At 44.9% G+C, this 23,379-nt stretch overlaps 1 protein-coding gene across 8 annotated transcripts in view; it reads right to left on the reverse strand.

Moving 5' to 3' along the window:
• Positions 1-11,363: 11,363 nt before the first annotated feature.
• EPB41L5 (erythrocyte membrane protein band 4.1 like 5) overlaps positions 11,364-23,379 on the reverse strand; it is a 167,482-nt gene continuing 155,466 nt past the window's right edge. For 5 of the 8 annotated variants that reach the window (XM_086349565.1, XM_086349563.1, XM_086349598.1 and 2 more), the window contains 3 exons: positions 22,289-22,330; positions 21,802-21,923; positions 11,364-15,724 (listed from right to left, as the gene is read on the reverse strand). In XM_086349565.1, coding sequence (XP_086205691.1) covers positions 15,658-15,724; positions 21,802-21,923; positions 22,289-22,330 — 231 coding nt within the window. In that variant the 3' untranslated portion in view covers positions 11,364-15,657. The remainder of the gene's footprint in view (positions 15,725-21,801; positions 21,924-22,288; positions 22,331-23,379) is intronic. The other 3 variants (XM_086349564.1, XM_086349568.1, XM_086349566.1) reach the window with 2 other exon arrangements.

Raw genomic sequence — 23,379 nt, forward strand, 5'->3', positions numbered from 1 at the left:
AGAATCTGGCCATGCCCTTGAGGCCCAGAAACCTAGAGGCCTCACAGCAGGACACTCTCTTGTTTTGGGTCTAGCTGTTGGTCCGCAAAAATTCCCCTGGTAAAGAACCTGCCTGCCAAGCAGGAGACATAGGTTCAATCCCTGGGGTGGTAAGAGCCCCTGGAGAAGTGGCAGCCCACTCCGGTATACTTGCTTGGAAGATCCTGATGCTGGGAAAGATTGAGGGCAAAAGGAGAAGGGGGAGGCGGAGGATACTATGGTTAGATAACATCACTGACTCAATGGACTTGAATTTGAGCAAACTCCAGGAGATAGTGGAGGACAGAGGAGCCTGATGTGCCACAGTCCACAGGGTCACAAAGAGTCACACACAACTTAGCAACTGAACAACAAACTGGTCTGCAGCTAATGGTAAAAGTCAGCACCAGTCAGCACCACCTCCTCCAGGAAGCTCTCCTTGATGCCCCCTGCCCACTTGGGATGGATGAATATCTCTGGCTTCCCCATTTCATAGCGCTCATCTTGCTGTATTAACAGGATCTGTTTCTACACCTGATCCCTTCAAGGGTGGGGGCGGGGCCTCCTTGAGGGCTGGCCAGTTGTCCCAGATCGCTGATGGGCCTGGCACACTGCCAGTTGAAGGATAAGCGGATGAGTGAACCAGGGCACTGGCGCCAGCTCCTGAGCCGTCACCTCCTGGACTGTCCAGAGGGGATGAGAAGTGAGAAGCAGAATCAGATAAGAGAGGTGGGGAGGAGGTGATCAAGGGTAGTGAGAAACACCCAGCACCCCTTGCAGAGAAGTTGCTCAGCAGCTGGAACGGGCAGAGCAAAGGTCCCAAAACCTCAGGAAGAGATGGATCAAGGCCAGCTGGAGCCATGACACATCCATGCGAGGCACAGCCTGGGAGCCTCACCGTGTGTTTAACCATGGAGTCACAGGGCAGCACTGACCTCATGCAGACGTGCTTCTAGATCTTTGGGCCTCATCATCTCAACTCCCAAGAGACCAATCAGGGTCTGAAAGTCTTTTCGAGGCTCCAGTGGTGGAGCTAAGCCCAGGGCCCTCTTGGCATGACCTGGACCTTCCATCTCCCTAGACAGAGCAGCCTCTGCTGGAGGGACACAGGGCCCCTCAGCCAAAGGGAGATGTTGGAGGGGCAGGGTAGGGGGAGTGTGTGGGGGGCTGTGGTCTGACTGCAGTGTCAGCCTGCCGGAGGCCAGTGAACTGGACCAGACACAGCAGCCACTCCCCCAGGGGGACCATTCACTTGTTGGCCATGGCCAAGCCCTGGTGCCCCCCACCCCCTAGGAGCAACCCCAGTGGCACTGTCACAGGTTCAGAGAGCACCCGCAGCACCAGCAGTGAAGCCAGGACCACAGAGCTTCAGTGCAGGGGTGGGGCATGGATCCAGACCAGCCCCGGTGTCCTCCCGACCACTGCACCTCTCTGGCTCAGGCACCATCCTGCTGTTTTGATGTGCCAGACAGCCTCAGGTCAAAAGCCCGCACAGTGTGGGAAAGTTGGGGACCTCAAGGCAGATGAAGGGACCACACCACTGGGCAGACAAGCCCAGGCGGGAAGTCCTGCAGAAGCAGCGAGCCACTCTGGCTGCTGCTGGGACTCAGGGCTGGATGGGTCTCCTGTCACTCAGGCACCGGCTGCCCTGCCCTCCTCTCCAGCTGGGGAACAGGTTAGCCCCTCCTGGGAGGTTTTCCTACAGACCTGAGAAACAAGACCAACCACAGGGCCTCTCGAACTGTGTCTGGGTCTCCGTAATGAACTGATGAGCTGGCGGGAAGTGCAAAACGGCACGAAGCCCCATCTCACCCCTCAGTTCTGAGCCTGCAGGTCCCCCCCAGCCTCCTTGGGACAGCTCCCTTCTGAAAGACCCCCCACATTTATCATCATGACTTGTGCAATTCCTGGCTCCCCTGAAGGTGCCCTGGGAGGGCAGAAACAGAGCTGCTTTTGGAAAGATTGGCTACTTGGTGAAAATGCCTCTTTTTCTCTTTGCCTAGGAAGGACTCGAAGTTTCTGCTGGCGTGGTTTCTGCCTCCTCTTTCTAACTGTGACTTTTCCGACTGCAGCAGGGGTTTCTCAGTTTGGACATCTCTACTATGATCTTGATGTGATAAGTTATTCTATCTTTTTCAGGTAATTTAGTGTGCCTTCCATTTCCTGTTTCTTTTCTCATTTTAAAAAAATGAGTTATTCGGTTTTTTTTTTTAATTATTATTTTTGGCCACACGGGGTCTTCATCGCTATGCGTGGGCTTTCTCTAGTTGTGGCGAGTGGGGGCTACTCTCTAGTCATGGCGCATGGGCTCAGTTGTCCCATGCTGTGTGGCATCTTCCCAGACCAGGGATCAAACCAGTGTACCGTGCATTGGCAGGCAGATTCTTTACCCGTGGACCACCAGGACCACCAGGGAAGTCTTCCTGTTTCTTTTTCACAACAGTTTTCAAACAAACGTTGAACTTGAACAAGGGCTCCTCTTCTAGGAGGTCTCTGTCCTAACATCCCACCCCAAGCTGCCCCCTCCTCTCCGTTCTTCCCTCAAGATGGGACTGTCCTTCAAAGCATCTTCCGGTGTTGTCTACAACTGTTCTTTCTTTGATGGATTTCTGAAGGATGCTTTGGTCACAGTTACTTGAAATAGGATGTGATTCCATCCATTTTCTCAACCTTTCTGGTGAGCCTCAGCCTGACGAATCTGAGTACATAGATTCCTCATCTTCCAGGTCTTTTTGAGAAGTCTCTGTTGAGCTCAGAAAAGACTGGGATTTTCAAGCTTTTTGTTATACGTCTCCAGTGTTTGTCTTGCCTTCAAACAAGAACAATACGAAGTGTCTTATCTAAAGTGACTAAGTCCTGGGGTAAGACTGACTTCTCGGCCCATTGATTCAGCAGCTTGATGACTTCATCAAGGCTGTGTGTCTGCTGCTGCCTCTGTGGTAGCTTCATCCTCAGCTTCATCCCCAGAGGCCGCCACTGTTTCAGACACTGGGTCGGAGAAACAGCATCTCCTCACCAGCTCTCAGCTGGGAATAAGGGAACCCTTCTGAGGAGCCCTCCAGCAGACTTCGCCCATCTCATTGGCCTGAACTGGGTGAATGGTGAACTACACTGATGGATTTTCATTCCTGGATAAATCCTACTTAGTCATTATGTCATATTCTTTTAAATGTATTATTGGATTCAATTTGCGCAAGTTTTGTTAGGAATTTTTGTACCAATGCTTATAAAAGATGTTGATTTGTAGTTTCCTTTTTGTTAAGTCTTTGTCTAGTTTTAATAACAGGGAAATGCTGGTCTTAAAGAATAATTCGGGGGTATTCCCTTTCCCATTTGTTGCAAAGCTGTATACAATGAGAGTTACACCTTCCTTAAATGTTAGTTAACACTGTCCAGTGAGACCATCTGGGTCTGATTTTCTTTGTGGGAAGATATTTAACTACAGCTGCAATTGCTTTTGTTTGTTCATTTACATGTTGTCTACAGCTCTTTTGTCCTATACTGACCGTAGTTGCAAGAGGCAATATGGGTGGCAAAGCTTAAAATATATATATCTGGCTCTTTTCAGAAAAAAGGCTGCTGATTCCTGTGCTTAAGACAATGAAGCCTGAGCTTAAGAGCTGACTGACAAAGCTACATGTGAATTTTAGATATTTTACTCCCTAACTGAAATCTCAGAGAATGTGACACAGCACTAATGGGTCTTAGTTTTCTTATCTGTTAATGAGAAATACCAGCAGTCAACTTATATAAGGCTTATTTCACCTCAAGCCTAAGATTATTACCATACATTACTGTAGATTTATTTTCTCAGTTTTTTTTTTCCCCCTGAAATTTCTTTTATAACTATATGACTACTCACGTCTTGAATGAATTTGGTAGTTTGTCTTTGAGAGAATTTGTCCATTTCTTCTAAATTGTCAACTTTACTGGGATAAAGTTGTTCATGCTGCAAAGTCACTTCAGTCGTGTCCAACTCCGTGCCACCCCAGAGACGGCAGCCCACCAGGCTCCCCTGTCTCTGGGATTCTCCAGGCAAGAATACTGGAGTGGGTTGCCATTTCCTTCTCCAGTGCATGAAAGTGAAAAGGGAAAGTGAAGTCGCTCAGTTGTATCTGACTCCTAGCGACCCCACGGACTGCAGCCTACCAGGCTCCTCCGTCCATGGGATTTTCCAGGCAAGAGTATTGGAGTGGGGTGCCATTGCCTTCTCTGAAAGTTGTTGGTAAAAAAAAATAAATAAATAAAAGCTAAAACGCAAAAAAAAAAAAAAAAAGAATCCACCTGCAGTATGGGAGAGCTGGGTTCGATCCCTGGGTTGGGAAGATTCCCCTGGAGGATGGCATGGAAACCCACTCCAGTATTTTTGCCTGGAGAATCCCCATGGACAGAGAAGCCTGGTGGGCTATAGTCCATGGGGTTGCAAAGAGTCAGACACAAATGAGCGACTAAGCATAAATAAGAAACAGGGGACACAGAAAGGGTTTGTACTGGGAGCTCCACAGGGTCCTGCTCTGTTTCAACCTCTCTACTTGTAATTTTTTATTTCTCCCTTTTCCCCTTAGTTTTACTCATTAGGGATTAATTTTATTGGTCTTCTCAAGGAACCACTTTTTGGTTACTTTTATTTCCTCTTGTTATATTTTTTGGTTCTCATTTTCATTGATTACTGCTTTTTATTATGCTCTTTCTTCTGCTTAGTTTGGACTCAATTACTTTCTCTTACTCTTTTTTAAGGTGTAATCTGGGGTCACTGATTTGAGAACTTTTCTGGTATAAGCATTAAGTGGTATAAATTTTCTTTTACTAATTTAGCTGTAGCCAGCAGGCTTTGAGGTTTTTATTTTCATTCAGTTAAAAACACTTAATTTCCCTTTTGATTTCTTTTCACCACTAAGTTACTAGGAAGTGCGCTGTTTAGTTCCTAAATATCTGAGGATATTCTAGATACCTTTCTGCCATTGGTTTCTAGTTTGATCCCATTACATGTGTGTGCTCAGCTGCTTACATTGTGTGTGTGTGCTTTGCAACCCTATGGACTGTAGCCTGCCAGGCTCCTCTGTCCATGGTTTTTCCAGGCAAGGGTACTGAAGTGGGTTGCCATTCCTTCTCCAGGGGATCTTCCTGACCCAGGGATCAAACCGACATCTCCTACACTGGCAGGTGGATTCTTTACCATTGAGCCACCCTGGAACCCTCTTAATCCCATTATAGTCAGACAATATTCTTTGTATGATTTGAATCTTTTAAAATTCATTTAGATTTGAGGTTGGGAGCAGGGGCTAGGGTTTTATGCGTTTATTCTTACTGATGAATTTAAAACTTAAGAGCAAGAATAAAAGTATGAAAAGGGAAAAGGAGTGTCACCCAAAGGCCAGTTATCTGAATCACCCAGGGCTTTCTGAAGGGTAACCCCATGGGTGGGGTGGCCTGGTTCTTTATCTGTGTCGCTGGCAATGTGTCTTTGAAATGGATGCCATGGCAGTGAAAAAGTTCATGTCAGACACTTAAAATTTTACAAAGTGAATTGTAAGGCACTTACATTAGAGAAGTATTAAAATCTCTGGATATAATTGAGGATTTATATATTTCTCTTTGCACGTCTATTAGTTTTGCTTCACGTATTCTGAGGCTCTGTTGTTTAGTGCATAGTCATTTAAGATTCTTAAGTTTCCTTGGTGAAGTTTTACTCTTTTATCATTATGTATTATCTGCCTTTATTCCTGGTGGTGTTCCTTGTTTTAGTGCTTCTTGTTTTACGAAACTCACATAGTATAAAATAAGCCATTTTAAAGTGCACAGTTCATCAGAATCTAGTACATGTGCAAGGCAGTGCCGCTGTCTCCTCTATCCAGTGCCAGCATTTTCAGAGTCCAAAGTGAAACTGAGTCGGACCCTGTGGGGTTCCCGGGTATGGAAGCCTTTCTGTGTCCCTGTTTGTTGCTTTTAGGGAACAGGTTCCAGCCTCCATTGAAGAACTCCCTGAGTTCCAAAGGGCAGGTCCAAACAGTTGCTAATCAGGGAAGGGAGGAAATACAGAGATAAGGGAGGAGTGGCCAAGAGACAACAGGGCAGACCTCGGACAGGATCCTGCTTTCATCTCAAGAGCTACATGTAATATCTCAGCTCTTCTGCAGAACTAAAACCCCCAACAGATGGAAGATGCTACCTAATGAAGCTACCTAATGAAGCATTCTTCATTCCAAAGAGAAGTCACAGTTCGATAACCTCAAGAATCACAGAAGCTCATCAGGAGACCACATGAGGCCAGATTAAAGGACTGCAGGCCCCGGCACACCCTGATCCTTATCAGCAATCCTGCCCTTGAACTACTGCTATAAAACTCCTCACCAAATCCCCTCAGGTTGGAACACACAGTTTTGAGGGCACGAGGCTGCCGTGACTCCCTTTGCCTAGTAAAACAATAAAGGTATATTTTTTTGTACTTCACTCCAAACTCTGTCTTCGAGATTCAGTTTGGCAGAGGCCAAGCTTTTGGTATCAAAAGGAGACACCACACCTATTAAGCACATTCCCCTCAACATCCCACTCCTGGAAACCACTGATCTGCTTTTCTATCTGTATGGATTTGCCTGAACTGTACCTTTCATATTGGTGGAATCGTATAGCATGTGACTACTTGTGCCTGGTTTCTTTCACACAGCATGATGTTTTCAAGGTTTATCCATGTTGCAGCAAACAATTTCTTTCTATGAGTAAATGCTTTTCTGCTGTAGAGACAGACATTTTGTATATCCATTCATTCACCGATGGACAACTGAGCGGCTTCCACCATTTGGCAGTTACCTTGCCGCTACAATAAAACCAAGTGGTGCCTCCCTAGCCCAGATTGTTTTTTTCCTCTGGCCCCCCAGGATCCTCAGCTGCTTTACAGACTGTCCTCCGCCACCATGATCACGTCTGCTCTCTTCACAAGGCACCAGGCTTCCAAGGGGTCAGACCCCACCTGCCCTCCCCACACCTGTACTCACGCACAGGCAGGCATGCACACACCTCACAAGCCAGGGAAAGACTCATTCCCTCCAGGGGAGTGGGTGGTGCTTGTCACACCAAGCCCACATCCCCTAAGAAATAACTGATGAATGAGGATGCTTGTTAAGCCACGGAAATCTCTTTTGTTTGCCATTTAAGCAACATGAGAACAGGATGAAAACTATACACAGTTCTTCTAGCAGCTATCTTGACTCCTTTGGACTTAAATTCCGTGGTCTTTCAGAGCCATGTCAGTTCCCAAATCCTCACTTCAGGCTCCCCCGAATCCCCACCAAGTAGCAGTGGAATTCTCATACTCTTTGGTGTCATTAACCTTGATCTTCCCAAGGTGCCTGGTTTTACCACCATCAGTGCAAATATCAACACAGTAGAGGGAAAATGTATTTCAACATTATTATACAAGTAGCTTTGACTTCCCAAACCCCAGGTTTCCTGAACTCAACTTTGAAAACCTCTAGACTGAATTATTTTCTCAGTATCTTCCTATCTTGTGAGCCCCCATGGGCTGGGGCCCCCAAATTGCAGTGAGTGAGGGCTGGCTCAGAGGCTGGCATCTCCATGATGTGAGTTTCAGGGATTAGCACATGAATGAAGGAGCTCGGATTTGGAAGTTGAAGTTAAGAACTCAGGACCCTAAGGCAAGACAAAGACACTACAAGAAAATTACAGATAAATATCTTTTATGGATATTGATATAAAAATCCCACTAAAAACACCAGCAAACTGAATTCAGCAGCATACTGGAAGGACTACACATCATGACCAAGTGGGATTTAGGCGTACATTCAACATATGAAAATCAGTGAATGTAAGACACCACATTAACAAAATGAAAGAAAATAAAAACGTGGTCATCTCAATCGATGCAGAAAAAGCATCTGACAAAAAATATACCCTTTCATGATAAAAACATTCAGCAAAGTAGGAATGGAAAGAAACTGCTTCAACGTGATAAAGGCCATATACATAAAGCCCACAGCTGACATGATGCTCAATGAAAAACTGAAGGCTTTTTGTCTTGTCACCTAAGACTGCTGTAACAAATGATCATAACTTGGGCAGCATAAACAGCAAGCATTTCTTTCCTGCAGTTCTGGAGGCTGGGAGCAGTGTTCCAGCCTAGCCGAATGCTAGGCAAGGGCCTCCAGGGCCTCCTTCCTCAGCGCACATGTGCAGAGATAGGTGTCTGTGTTTCTACCTCTCTCTATAACCGCATCTGTCGCATCATGGGGGCTCCACTTGCATGACTTCATCTAAACCTAATCAGATCATAAAAAAACAAAGATGCCCTTTCTGGGGGGCTACTTCCACTGAATACTGGAAGTTCTAGCCAAAGAAATTAGCCAAGAAAAAAAAATGACATCCAAAATCAAAGGGCAGAAGTAAAATTATCTCTGGATATTCGCAGCAAAAGAATGAAGTTGGATCGTTACTGTATACAATGTGTAACATAAATGAATCAAGACATAAAAGAGCTAAAAACTATGAAACTCTTAGGAGAAAATACAGGGGCAAATCTTCATGACACTGGATTTGACAATGATTTCTTGGATATGACATTCAAAACGCACAGGCAACACAAGAAAAAAATAAGATAAATCAGACCACCAAAATTAAAAAATCTGTACATAGTAGGACATTCTCAACACAGCAAAAATGCATTTCACAGAATGACAGAAAATATTTGTAGTCATGTATCTGGTAAGAGATTAAAATCCAGGATATATAAGGAACTCCTAAAATTCAACAAAAACAATTCAATTTAATAATGGACAAAGAATCTGAATAGAGATTTCTCCAAAGAATACACACAAATGCTCAACAAATATATGAAAAGATACTCAGCCTCACTAATAAACAGGGAAATAAAAATTAGAATTATAATCAGATATCACTTTTGTGTCTGACTCTTTGCAACCCCATGGACTGTAGCCCACCAGGCTCCTGTGTCCATGGGATTCTCCAGATAAGAACACTGGAGTGGGTTGCCATCTCCTTCTCCATTATACCCATTACGGCAGCTATTATAAAAAACTAACAAACTAAAACAGAGAACAGTATCAGTAAGGATGTGGAGAAACTGGAACACTTGTGCATTGCTGATGGGAACGTAAAATGACGCAGCTGCTGTGGAAATGAGTTTAGTGGTTCCTCAAAAAGAATGACATTATGGTTCTGCAATTCTACTTCTCGGTTTATTGTCCAGAGATTTGAAAGCATGGACTTGAACAGACACTCATACATGAGTGTTCACAGCAGTGTTATTCACCATAGCAAAAGGTGTAGGAGAGCAGGATTTTCCACCCCAACATACATCTTTTGGGCATATTAATTATTTGGTTATTTTATAAGACACAGCAGACATTTGGGAAACTCTGAAAACCAAGTAGGATTCACCTTCTGGTAAGGAATATGGACATTTCTAAGGGAAATCTCCATTTGTAAGGCATCTTCCTCCCTGTACCAGGAACAGGGGGATGACTAAATCTCTAGAAACTTCTACCATCAGGGAGGCAGGACTTCAACTGAAAACGGATGCAGGAGGGCGGCTGGTGGGGATGCTGCACAGGCCAGGCATCCTCAGTGGCAGGTGAGGGCACGAATGCTCTGGTGTACCTTTGGAAGCGGTGTAAGGATGGCTCCTTCAGGATGGATGGGACGAGTTCTGGGTCCCCTGTGGTTCTGAAAGTATGAGTCCATGCAGCCCTCCTGTTCACAGCCAGTGAGCCTTTGCTGGCCACACCGAGCGTGAGCTGTTGTGAAACTCTTCCTGTTGCAAGAACATCTGTGGGCACATCCAGTCCTTGCAGAGAGCTCAATCTGTCCAAACCCACACCCCACCTGTGTCTCCTGGGGCATATGGTGTCAACGGCTCCATCATCCCTGGTGGGAGATGGGCTGGGGGCCTCCTGTAGCTTCTTTCCAATGCTGGTCCACCTGGGCCTCTGGCCTGAGTGCCCGTGGATGCTGCTGACCCACAGGCTGGGTTGCCTCTCAGAAGGGTGACCACAGAGCAGTTTCTCTCTGCGTCACCACCAGACAGGCCTCTCCCTGCCTGGGGCCCTCGGTCATCTTGGCTTAGACACTGCCTGCCTCCAAGGCCTCCTAGGCCCTGCTCTGCGCCCTCAACTGCAGCCCAAGCCTGGGGCAGCAGCTGGCCTGCAAGTCTCCTCTGGGTCTGTGGCCAAATGGGAGGAGAGAAAATGTATCTCATGAACCTTTCCTGGTCCCCACCCTCAGCGGGGCAGGATAGAGGGACAGCTTGGCATGCCACTTGGCACCCCTGGGTCCAAGGTGGAGAGGGCAAAAGCCCTCCGAGACCCCTCCTGCCGTTAACTTGGTGATGAGCAGGACACATGCCAGAACAACCCAGCAGCCCTGTGGTTTCTGCACAGTGGTCCCCAAACCCAGTTCTTAAAGGCTTCCCGCTCCCAGGATACCGGATGTCCCAGACTTAGGGCTCGGGGTCTGATGCCTGGACCCCGCTACTTGCTGTGTGTTCTGCAGCAATGGTGTGTGCTGGTCACCACTGGCAGGTTTGAAAGGGCTTCCCTGTGTCAGTGGGTGGCGGGAGGTTTGCTGTTACTGGTGGGGACGTGACACCCTTGCACAGATAGCCTGACACCTCGGAGATGGTCAGTCACTGGGTGCTGTCCATCCACCCAAGCATGTTGGGCTTGAAAAACAAAGCCCTGCCTGTCTGCCTCTTGGGTTAGGCAGAATGGGCTTTACTCTCGGGCTAGGGGGAGAGGGAAATCTGGGACTCTGGCAGATAAACCAGGGCTGCTGAAACAGCAGACCATCCAGGTCTCTGGGGACATGGCTTCACTCCCCGCCCCTCCTACCCTGGAACCTGGGGGTGGATGTGCCCTCCTGGATAGAGTCCTGGGAGGTCCAGTCTCCCCCAGCTGCCCACTTCTTTCTGCCTTTGGTTTGTGGGAAGGCCTGCAGCTTGGGGCACGTGGGACAACCCAGCTGGCTGGGTTTGAGCCAATTCTCAGTTCAAAGGTGTCCTTCCTGGGCCTGGTGTGGTCTGTAGGGCAGGGGAGAGGGTGCAGGGGCAGTGGCACCGGGATGGCTGCCACCGGGTCTGATGGGTAGTGAGCGGGTTCTTCCTGCACCATGCTGCTCTTCCCAGGATGTGCTGGGGATGGACAATGGGGTTTCTTAACTTTCAAAATGCCTTGACATCCAGATTTACGCCACTGACACCATGAACACTGCACACTGTGGTGCTGCTCCTGCTCGACTCTTGCCAACAGCTCTGTGACAAGAGCAGAGCTCAGTAGGCGTGCATCACATGTCCAAGAAACCGAAATAGCTCACAAAACTAAGTGTTTCACGAAAGCTTTATTGGTGGTCAGGTCTACAGCAGTCATCTCATTGTACAAACAACTCACAGGTGAGTGCAGTGCTTCTAGTACAAGTCATATAAAACTGTGGGACACATTGCAGGAATAGTGCACTTGATAAAAAAAATAAATTACACTTTAAAAGCTACTTCAAAGCTTTATACATATAAAAAGTAAACACAAAATAGTTAGTGAGGTCCTCGTAACCGTCTATCATATCCACACAGGAAGATTAAAGAGCAGAGGTCTGCGCCCAAACACTTCTCTGATGAATAAAAACCCTGGAAAGGGACTGAATCATTGTCTCCATCAATGTGATAAAGTGACATGCAGATCCCACCTCTCAGAGCTGGAGACAATCACAGCTCTGCCAGCATGTGAATTCAGCAGAGTTCAGGGCAAATTTCAGTGAACCAAACAAACTTCCTTACCCTGCAGGCTAACAGACAGGAAAAGCTCCCAACGTTCTTCTGAACATTCAGGAACCATAGGTTTACATTTGTGAGAGGAATAAGAACAAATAATATGGAATGTGTATTATGCATTAGAAGATTAAAGGTTTCTAAGCAACCAAAACGCTGAGGGCATGATGGATCAGAACTGGGAGCTCTCCCAGCCTCTCAGGGATGGGAGCCCAGGACTGTCTTGTCCACGTGGGAGTGAGGATGCCAATGGAGAAACGCCAGGGCCTCCAGGGACAGAGCACCTGCGGAGCCCGTCTGAACACCCGCTGGCTCCCGGGAGCCATCTGCCGGAAACTGCCAGGAAGAGGTCCCTGCCTGCAGCCAAGCCGGGGCACTCACCTCCATCTACACCGCGCACACTTGGGCGGCAGGGGCAGCCGAGTCTTCACCACGTCCACTCCTCACTTTCTGCCTGCTGTCCCTGCCCTCAATGAGAAGCTGAGAATTTGGCTTCTCAAGAGCCCAACTTACAGAAAAATAAGAGAACTTCCCTCTGTGCAAATGACTGCCAAATAATCTGCTCTGAGTGGGTTTCTGGTGTGACTTGTCTAAGTCTGCAGGGGCTTGTCCAAGAGGAGACAGAGGCAGGGTTGGCCAGAAATGAGACGCATGAGGAACAAGCAGTCAGGAAGCAGGGGGGCACCCTGGGGCTTCACCCTCCAGTGTCCACAGAACATGTGACTGCACAAATAGATATAGGTAAAGACCTTCTCCAGGGGATCTTCCCAACCCAGGGATTGAACACAGGTCTCCCACATTGTAGACAGACGCTTTACCATCTGAGCCACCAAGGAAGTCCTTAGGAGACTATAAGACATGTTTAATAAAAAATTTCTCAAAACAACATCAACATTTTAGGAAAGCACCTAAGGGTATTTCTAAATTTATCAAGATCAAAGGAATCTAATCATTCCTTTGTTCAGCAGGGTTTCCACAAGGGCAGGAATGCAAGAACAATGAGCCCTTCCTGTGCACACAGATGCTATGACCTTTTAAGGTCCTGAGAAACAGGATTTCGTGTGCTACTTCACAAGTTCTCAAGAAGAGTCTAGGGGAGAAAACTGAAACCCACCTACCTGACTTTAAATCCCACCCGCACACCCAGGCCAGCTCTCCATTCCCCTACCTTCTCTGGGGGCCAGGACGTGAGCTGATCTGCATCTTAGCTCTTAACACTGACAACCGCCACCCTCAGGTGGTAGGAGACGAGGGGCTCAGCACTAACTGAACTCTGCAAATCACCAGAAATTGAAGATCCTCACAGACCAACCAGGCAATGGCAAGAGGACAAAAGTAGCTCCTACCCACCCACCCTGAGCCCCCTAAACCTGCTCACAGCCACAAGCACCATCATCCTAGCTCCTAGGGAGTCACCAGAGTGAAAATGGGAAAAAAGTGACATAGAACTGAGCCTCTGGTTCAAGCAGGCTTCTGTTACTTCCACCAAACAGGTCTATCAGCTCAGCTATGAACCCTCTCCAAGCACCCTCCAACGCAAGGATCCCAACAGTGCTCCCACACGCTGTCATTCCTGCTCTTTCCAGACACATGCTCCTTAACTCCTGACGGGAGTAGACACAGCCAGTACTCTTTGCAGCTACACAGTACTAATGCAGAGGAGACTCTAGACATAGCAAAGCTTCCCACCTGACCAGTCAGTAGCGTATCACTTCAGAGCTGCACTCAGTTGATGGGCTGGTTTCAATGCACAGAAGGATGCTAAGATCTTCCATCATCAGGAACTGTTCCTGAGGGCCAGCAGTCAGCAGGGCCACCTCAGCAGGACTCCCACTGCCCACTGCCCACTTCAATGCAACCACCTGCCCACTGGTCTATCCAGACTCCCCACACACTCGGCTCTCTGCCAGCATCCTCAATGACTCACACCTGCTGCTCCTCCCCTTACCCCCCTGCCCCATGCCCCAGGCTCAGGTGAGCAGAGCAGGGTGAGCCTTACAGTTGCCTGGGGATGGCAGACAGGAAAGGAGATGTATACTCGACAGGCATCTTTTCTGTCAGGGCTAATTCATATCAATTTCCATATTTACCACTCTTTGTCAGAACCTGAAACAAAATTTCCTTTTAGCTTGAGATTCAAATGCATTTTAAGAAAGTCTCCTCAGTACCAGAAGACACAAAGGTAATGGAGTATTTTCAACAAACTAGTTCCAAAATCTAGAAAACGTCTCAGTGACCAGAAACACAAACTTAACGTTCTACCTGCAGGGTCGTCAGTGTGCTGAAAACACAATATCCAGTCTGGCACGTCCTGGGTCAAGTCCACAATCTCAGCCTAAGGGCTGCAGGAGGTAGCCAACCAGAAGGGCAACTCCCTTTCCTTCAGCAAAACTGTTTGGTGCGAAGTAGTTTCCAGCCTCTACAGGTCCCGGGAACAGCACAGGAAGAAAACCCTCTCCAGGCAGACACAAGTGTGTGACTGCCTGAGCTGACTGTGTTACAGGGAACCCACGACAGTCTAGACCAAGGAGTTTTAAAGATCTTAAAACTTCATTTTTTTTTTATGGAGAACAGACATTAACACTCAATTAAGTTCTGGTTTCTGCGGGGCAGGAAATCAAAACCAAATTCCAAGAGGTATACTTTAACATCAGCCCTTGATAACAGGGATTAACGACAACTTCCCAACACGGTTTCCAGATCACCCTCATTCCCCACAGCAACTGAGGTTTTCTTTACACATTCCAAAGTTTAAAAGCTAAAATAGTATTTTTCTGGGTGTTGAAATTCTTTTCTCTATTTTCTATAATGAGCATATACCACCTTAACATCCAGAACTTTCTGTACAGATGGAAAGTAATGAGGAAATTAGACTAACACAAAACCCTAACATTCTCTCAATACCTGCATTTAGGTTCAGATGTGAATCCCCCTAACCCGATTCCCCATTTCTATCCTGGTATTTTTTCCTTCAGTTTACAAAATCTAAGTTTATTCAGCTTACATTAAAAAGAAATGGAGCCTTCATCCAAAGAGGTGCCCAGAAACTACTGTGCTCTCCTTCAGTCCCCGAGTCAACATGGCCTTCAGCCCCACACGGCCCAGGAAGAAGTCTGGGTGCCTAGAGGAAATGCCTCGGGGTCTCTGCAACCCTCCCCACCCCTTCCAGACCCGAAAGTGACAGGTGTGTGAGGGCCACGTAGACATACTTCCTGAAGGGAGGCTGGGCTGAAAACACATGCCAGGCAACTAACTTTTCTGTAGTTCTTCTCAAGGTCTATGTAAACTTGAAGTGTTAAGACAGCCAGTCCAGCAAAAAGTCAAAAGTATGGGAAGCATCTGAAAATCCTCGGTATTCTAAAAACTTCTCTTTAGTAGTCATTAATCTATCTAAATCCCCGATTTCCAGGCAATGCACAGAAAGGTACAATTTCTCTAGCAGTCATTCAAGGACACTCACCCTGATACCAGTGAGAGAAGTAACCTTTGCCAGGCTGATGATGACCACCAGGGACAGCCCACCCAAGGGGGCGTTGTGAATAGTCACAACCACTAGGTGGAGCCACAAGCTTGGAGGAACCCACAGGGAAAGGCATTCCCACTGTTAGGAATTCACAACTTCAACAGAATCAGGGAAAGTAAAAGACTGTATTGCGTTACTTGGGCAAAAGTGTAGTGTAATTAGCCCTTCCAGGTGGACGGAAATGTAGCTGCTTGCTTTTTCACGGAACTGAACTCTAAACCAGGTGAGCTTTTTACCCACTAGTGCAGAACTGGCTCCAGCAGAAGTGGACTCTGGGATGGACGGCTGGGGGCCCGGCCTTGGGTCACAGGCACAGAGCGACCATCCCTCAGAGCTCAGTCGTCAGCAAACACTTCTGCTTCAAGGTGGCTTCTCCAGCTGAAGCTGGAGCAGAGCTGACAGGAAGAAAGAATGTGTTATTCAGTTTCTGGAAAATGAAAAGACAACCCTCCCACAAGAAAGCAACATGCATCTCCCCACCAGTGCCCCAGAGAGCAAGGTGGACTGCCTTGTAAACCTAATTCAGCAATTTCACACAAGGTCATTTTCTAGATAACCAATGCTTTTTTCATCCTGAAATGGACTCTAAAAGACACTGATTTCCCCTACTTTCTTGAATAAAATACACTGAACAGACACCTAGTTTCTTGCTGAGTCAGGGCTGTTACTAGAACACGGACGACATGGACAATGTGGTGAGCAGAATGGCCACATGCTCAGGAAGCAGCAGGGTAGGGGGTCCTGTGCTCATGGCCCGGTGCCCGCAGCCCGGTCTGAGCTCAGGGACCACCTCCTCTGCTTATTGGAGCTAAAGAAGAGTAAAAGTACTTGGTCTTTGGGACTTCCCTGGGGGTCCAGTGATTAAAACTCTGCACTTCCAATGCAAGGGGTGAGGGTTTGACTCCTGGCTGGGGAACTAAGATCCCTCCTGCTATGCGGTACAGCCAACAAATATTTTTTTAAAAGTGCGTGGGCTCTGCCTGAGGTGAAGATCATGGATGGAGGTGCAGAGACATAACAGCACCTACTTCGGTTTCACAAAAACTGAAAACAATATCAAAGTACCAAGGACAGAGATTAATGTCAGAAGCACTAGCAAGACATATAAATGAAAAAGCAGTCAGCAGAGTGAAGCAGGCCTAGAAGTGATCCTGTGCGGATTTCCCTTCTCCATTTCTACCTGACAGAGACAACACTGCCAACTGGTTTCTCCTCGTGTTTCCCTTCATGTTTTGGATCTCGGCTTCATAAAGTGTGGTCCCTGGAACTTGTCATAAATGCAAGTTCTCAGGCCCTGCTTCAGGCTCCCTGAACCAGAGACTCAGGGCAGCCCAGGGCCTGTGCTCTAAGCTGCCCTCTGGTGCTGCTACCTACAGCACCTAAGCATGCGGTTCCACAATGACACCCTGCCCCATGGTCCTCCCTTCCTATCTTTTCAACACAGTTTTGGAACAATTATGATCATGTTGACATTCAACGCTTGCTATGATTACATAAATATTTTCACAACTCAGTCTAAGTGTATTGTATTTCCTCCCTTACGTAATCTGTTTTCCCTGGACTGAGTAACTGCCGTGTTTTTTCACCGTAACTGCTTGCTCAGTGTCCAATACTTAGTTTCTAACAATTTATCCTTAACCTTGCAAACACACCATGGTTCTGCTCTCATATAATTTTTCTTTAATTTAGGGGTGGGCAATTTAGGGGTGGGTAATTCTGTGTTTTGTCATTTTCTCTTGGCAATATCCTTCCTGGAATGCTACGTCCTCTTCAAATCTGCACAGGATCCCTTCTAGGCTTGCTTCACTTTCCTCCTGGTAAATTCCTGCACCTGCTTCCTGGGTCCCATGGTTTCTTTCTGGGATAGTCATCCTGGTTTTTTTTTAAACCTTCTATTTATTTTCAAATTTTAAACTTTTTATTTTGTATTGGGGTATAGGAATTATAATCACTCTACTTTGATGGAACACATCCTTCAGTTAAGTAGCTTCCTGACAAAAGCCACCTTAGAAGCATATATTTTAGAAGAATTCTATGTTTTAAAATTTCTTCTTTTTTTTTTTTGGCTATGTCATGTGGCATGTGGGAAAGCTTAGTTCCCTGACCAGGGACTGAACTCAGGCCCCGGCAGTGAAAGCACTGAGGCCTAACCACTGAACCACCAGGAACTCCTGAAAATGTCATTTCAATCTCATGCTGCATTGATAGTTTGGGTATAAAATACGAGGTGGAAACGATTCTTCTCCAGATTCTGCAAGCACTGCTCTATTTATTATCTCCTAGCTTCAGTAAAGTCTGCTATCATCTGATTATCAGTCCTTTTTAAGTACTCTTCTCCTGCCCTTTCTGAAGACCTACATCCTCTCTTAAATTTGATATTCTGAAATCTCATAATGTTCCACGGTGTCATCTATTTTAATTGTGTTACTGGATACCCACTGAGCTCCTTTAATCTAAAACTCAAGTACTTATGTTCTGGAAAAATCTTGATTCCTTTTTTTTATATTTTTGTCACTTTTATTTACTCTTTTCTTTCTTCTGGCTCTCCAGTGATTCACATATTGGACTTCCTAGACCAGTCCTCGAATTTTCTCTTCTGTCCCAATTTCCAACTTTTTATTCTACTTTTTTGGAGATTTCCTGAATCTTATCTACCATGCATTCTTTGGATCTTATTTTTAACTTGGTTAATAATTTCTGGGAATACTTTCTTCTTTTCTGTTCCTCTTGTTTTTTAATCTCCTGCTATTGTTGAGTGAATACAGTATCTTCTTTCTCACACTATCATTTTACAAAATTTTTGATACTCACATTCCTTTATTTCCTCCTTGTTGCCTTTTCAAGCTGAACTGATTTGGTCTTTCCTCACATACCTGATAATCTTTGGCTCTCTTCATATTTAAGAGGGAAGCAGTCTGTTCACACTTGAGCATGAAGCACTGGAATGCTGTCTGGAAACTGTATGTGTGGGCAAAATCCATTAACTACAGGCTTCCAAGATGAGTTATTAGGCAGATTTCCTGGGATCCACAAGTATCAGTCTCTCTGAGTCAGTCAGGTTTTCTAGAGTATAAGCCTCTGAAGTAAGTTCTCATCTGAGACTTTTACATGTGACCCACAGCATTCTGGAAGCTGAAAACTGAACAACAGTTGGGGGTTTCATACCTTGGCATGCAGGCACTTAGTTAACCTCTGTACTCAGCTCTTTGGGGCCTTCCTCCCAACAGGGTCCCCAAATCCAGGGCCTCGCCTGCTCAGCTCCTCCAGAGGTGAGCCTCCAGAATCAGGGCAGTGTCAGCAGTGTGGGGAGGGGAAGTTCTAAATGGGTCTAGATGTTTTCAACCAAGTCTCAGGTTCTCAGCTCCGCCTGAACCATCTTCATGATATTTGGTCCCTCTACCTCCTGAGACTTTCCTCAGAGCTACAGTGAGAATGTGCTTCTTACTTTTCCAGTTTCCGTTCCCTCCCCATTTCAGGCTTAGATCTCAGTTTTCTCCTGTCCATCTATTTACCACTCCTCTGTCATTTCACTACTCCCCAAACTTATTCGTTCTCTCCACTGCCACTGTCTCCTCTCCTGTTTTAAGCCTTTAAAATAAGATTTACATAGTGCAAGATGCAACACCAGCACCATTCTTTTAAACACGTTACTGATTATTACATTCACATGCTGAAGTGCACAAAGCAGCAGGAGTTCATAGAATGAGGAACCGTCACACACTAGCCACACCTGTATCATCAGCACACAGATCAGGAAACAGAACGTCACTAGGGCTCTGAAACTAGCTACCTTGAGAGGAATCATTGCTTGGTTCCTCGAGAGCTGGGCCTCTTTCTGAACTTGACTTTGCTCACCATTATTGTGGTACAGACACTATAAGACCAAACTTCCCAGCACTCTTATGTGACTTCCTCCCCTGAGCGTTGCAGGCCCTGTGATTTGCTTTAATCAACAGACTGGAGCAAAAGTAACCGGTTCTCAGCCCTGGGATTACAGTACAGATGGGGACTCGTGGGTGGCGGGCAAGTGTCCCAGTGCCTGCCTGGTTTGCTGGCTCTGCGGAAATAAAGGCTCCACGGAAAGTCCTGAGGGCAGCCTTTGGCTTCAAGTCAGCTAAAAATGGAGGCCCTTGGCCTGCAGCCCCTCAGGAACTGAATCCTGTCAGCAGAGCCTCCTCCACCTGATCCTTCAGCCGAGAGCCCAGCTCTGGTCAACTCCCCGACTGGAACCTGGAAGAGTCTCTACAGCAGAGGACACAGCTAAGTTGTATCCAGACTCCTGACCCACAGGGATGAGGTTACAGAAACCTGTGCTGTTTTAAGCTGCTAAATGCGTGGTAATCTGTTACACAGCAATAAACACTTAATATAACTCAGTATAAGCAACTCACCAGTGATTCTCTGCCACAGTTGGTTCGTTAGTTTTCATTGCTCTAGTCTAGTATTTATCTAGTTGACTGCTAATGGGTTTTTTTTTTTTTAAGTTTTCAATTTTGACTATGGTGAATACAGTTGCTATAAACATTTTTGTACATACCTTTAATGGGTGTATATTTGTATTTCTATTGAGTATGCACGTAAGAGTATTTTCAGCTTTCGTAGATACTGTCCTATGTGCAACACAGTTATTTAAATTTAGAGTTTCTGTTGCCCTATGACTTCATCTCTACTTGGTACTACGTGTCTCTTTCACTTGAGCCATTTTACATGTATGGAGTGGTATCACAGTGGCTTGAATTTGTATTTCTCAATGACTTGTCAAGATGTACATCATCTAATGGTTTATTGGCCATCTGGATATCCTTCTTGTGAACTGCTTTTCAACTCTTTTGCCAATTTTTCTATTAAGCTGCATTTTTCTCATTGATTCACAAGAGCTCTTTATATATTCTGGATCAGTCCTTTGTGAGAGAGACAGAGTCAGAGAGAGGGGGAAGGGGCAGCTGTCTTCTCTACTGTGTGGCTTCTTTTTTGAGTGCTTGAAATTGTATCTGTTGATAAATAGAAGCTTTTTTGATACAATCCAAGTTGTCAATTTTTTCCTGAATGAGTACAGCATTTTATGACTTGTTTAAAAAATCTTTGCTTATTTCAAGGCCACAAGGATGTGTACTTATATTTTTTTGCTAAAACCTTTATTTATGGACATTTCAGATTTTCAGTGCACTTACAATAGATTTTGGTGTGCAGTATGAGGCTCGGTCAAGATTAATTTTTTCCCACAAGGATATTTAACTTGTCAGGCTGACTGACTGAGAGACCACTCTTTCCCTTCAGCACTGCACCATCATTTTTCATAAATCAGGGAACTGTATTTGTGTGGGTTTGCTTCTGGACTCTAGTGTTTCACTGATTTACTGTCATGTTTTCCTCATTAAGATCCTAACATATTATACTAGCTTCAGGTGTACTATCTGTTACTTTTAATCTAATTCCTTTATGATTATTTGCTTTGGGAAGGAACGGAGACAAGCCCTGATGTCATCTGTGACTTAACATCTGGAAATCTATAAGCACTCACATTTTACTGTGTAAACTCAATTACAGAGAATTATTACCTGGCTCTCTGAAGGTAATCTCTACTTTAACAGTGGGTACTACTAGCCATACAAATGTTTAGGGAAACAGGTCCCACATCCATCCTGTTCACAGCTCTCTTCAATGCCAGTTAGAAGTAATGCCTCGTACCTAATATTCAATCAGTATTTGTTGAGTAAACAATTATATTAAAGACTACAGAGGTAAGACAACAATTTTAAAATGAACTATGAATTTCTCTCAAGTTAACCATCTCTAGTAACTTTTCCTTTATTCTGAGAAATTTTTTTTTTTCTCTAAAGCATCTACTACAACTGATCTGTATTCTCAACACCAGGAAGATGTGAGAAACAGCAAACACACCCATGAAAAAGTCAGAGGTAAGAAATAAAGGCAAAATCTTTTGCAAAACAGGCACACTCTTGGTCCTAACAAAAGCTGAAGAATTACGTGCTGAATAAAAGCTCTCTGAGTTCAGTTTCTGTTTGTGGCAAGCAATATGCTAGAATGAGCTTGCAACAAGCAGGCTTCAGTGAAAGCTACACCAGAGCCCTCACCTTGGGAATCCCCTGCCCTACCCTTATCTGCACCTCTTCCTCTGTATTGATGGACAACCTAACAGTAAAGCATGAAAGGAAAAGACATAAATCAATTTTCAAAGAAATATAAAATTTTAAAGATAGCCCCTTTAACATCTTTATCTAACAAAGACTTCCAATTAAAAAAAAATAAGGTCTACTTCATAATTTTGTAGAAAATTGCTACTGACAAGAAAAAAGAAAAAACACTACTCTAATTAACAGAGGAAGAGATTTATTCAGTTTCAATTAAGTTCAGGTAAAGAATGGACATTATTGCTTTAAATACAATAATTTTATTATTTCTTTCCTCCTAACAGATGCCTAAGAAGTGCAACTGAGAAACAATTCCTCACCTGGTCACGGCGTCCACCAAGAATGGCGCTGGGGGAGAGATGAGCTCTCTGCTGCCCAGCCCTTCCTTCCCAGTCAGGGAAAACCCATTTCCTGCAAGCCCATTAGGAAGGACAGTGCTCTGCTGAGAAAGACATACAACACGTCTGAGAGGAGGTGATCACACCTCCCTGACAACCAGCACTTCAGCTCCAAGCCATCTTCTCCAATAATTATGGTAATGGGGAGGATGTTTATGGTCAGAGTTGCTTTGGTTTTTTTTTTTTTGGTTTCCTTTTACCATCCTTCACATCAGATTTTTATTTTTATTACCACCCTTACACATTTACGAACAGAAAAGTTAAATCACTAGTTTGAAGCCGGTAACTTTAATTAAAAGAACTTTGATGATGACCCCAGGTTTTCAAGGAAAAGTAAGAACCTGGTACTCCTTCAGGCCTCATTCTGTAAGGGGAACAGAAAGAAAAATTCTAAATATCATTAACTTACTGGCACAATCCAACGGGGCGTGATCACTGATGTTGAAGATACCTGAAAAAAATGTATATAGATATGTATTTATTTTTAGGGAAGATTGAATTTTTATAATTATAATGCTTTCTTCTGCGATCAAATGCATGGGTGGGGGGTGGAATCTGAATGCTACTGCTACTTTCAGGTCATTCACTAGGGATTTCCCCAATCCCCAGCGTTCAATTTAACATTTATTTTCTGAAATTTCATTTCAGTTCATTACAAATAATCACAGCCTTCTTGAACAGGGGACTGTGACTAATTCAAATGGAACAGCAAAAAAATAAAGTACACAGAAAAAAAATCTGTCTCTATACAGTTCATTTTCTAATTATGCATGCAGCAAACAGAATAAAAACACCCACACTACTACTGACTCATAGGGCCTTTGTTACAGTCTTTTTAATGTTTGATTTTCTAGGTCTCACTTTTATGTGTATAACAGTCATCTAATGAACTCCCAACTCTCCCTGTTTATGGAAACTCAGACTAGCCCTTGCACTGGTGATTTTTTCTGATAAGAAAAAATTAATATAAGTCCAGGTCTTAGTAATCTAGGTAACTACCAAAAGAATAAAAATACAAAATAAAGGGACTTCCCTTGGTGGTCCAGTGGCTAAGACTCCATGCTTCCAATGCAAGGGACCCAGGTTCTATCCCTGGTCAGGAAACTAGATCCCACACGCCACAACTAAGACAAGGCACAGCCAAATTAATAAAAAATAAATACTTTTAAAATATATAAAATATAACTTTCCCACCAATATTAAGAAATGAACTTTTAACCATAGAAAATAAAACAGAGAGAAAAGCAGTACAGTAAAAGTAAACAAAAAATGGTTTGGCAGAAAGACGTCCTATAATAACAATAATTACAGTAAATATAAGTGGATTTAAACTCAATCAAAACATACAGACTTTCGAATAAGATCTAAATAAAAAACAAGATCCAACAAAATGCTGTTCACAACAGGTCCACTTAAAACAAACAGATCCAAAATAACTGAAAATAAATTAATAGAAAATTCTATTTAAGGCAATTCAAACTTAAAGTTACATTATCAAAT

Source organism: Bos grunniens, chromosome 2, assembly GCF_055505025.1.
Source record: "Bos grunniens cultivar Pamir isolate PY7600 chromosome 2, Bosgru_T2T1.0, whole genome shotgun sequence".
Classification (NCBI taxonomy): Eukaryota; Metazoa; Chordata; class Mammalia; order Artiodactyla; family Bovidae; genus Bos; species Bos grunniens.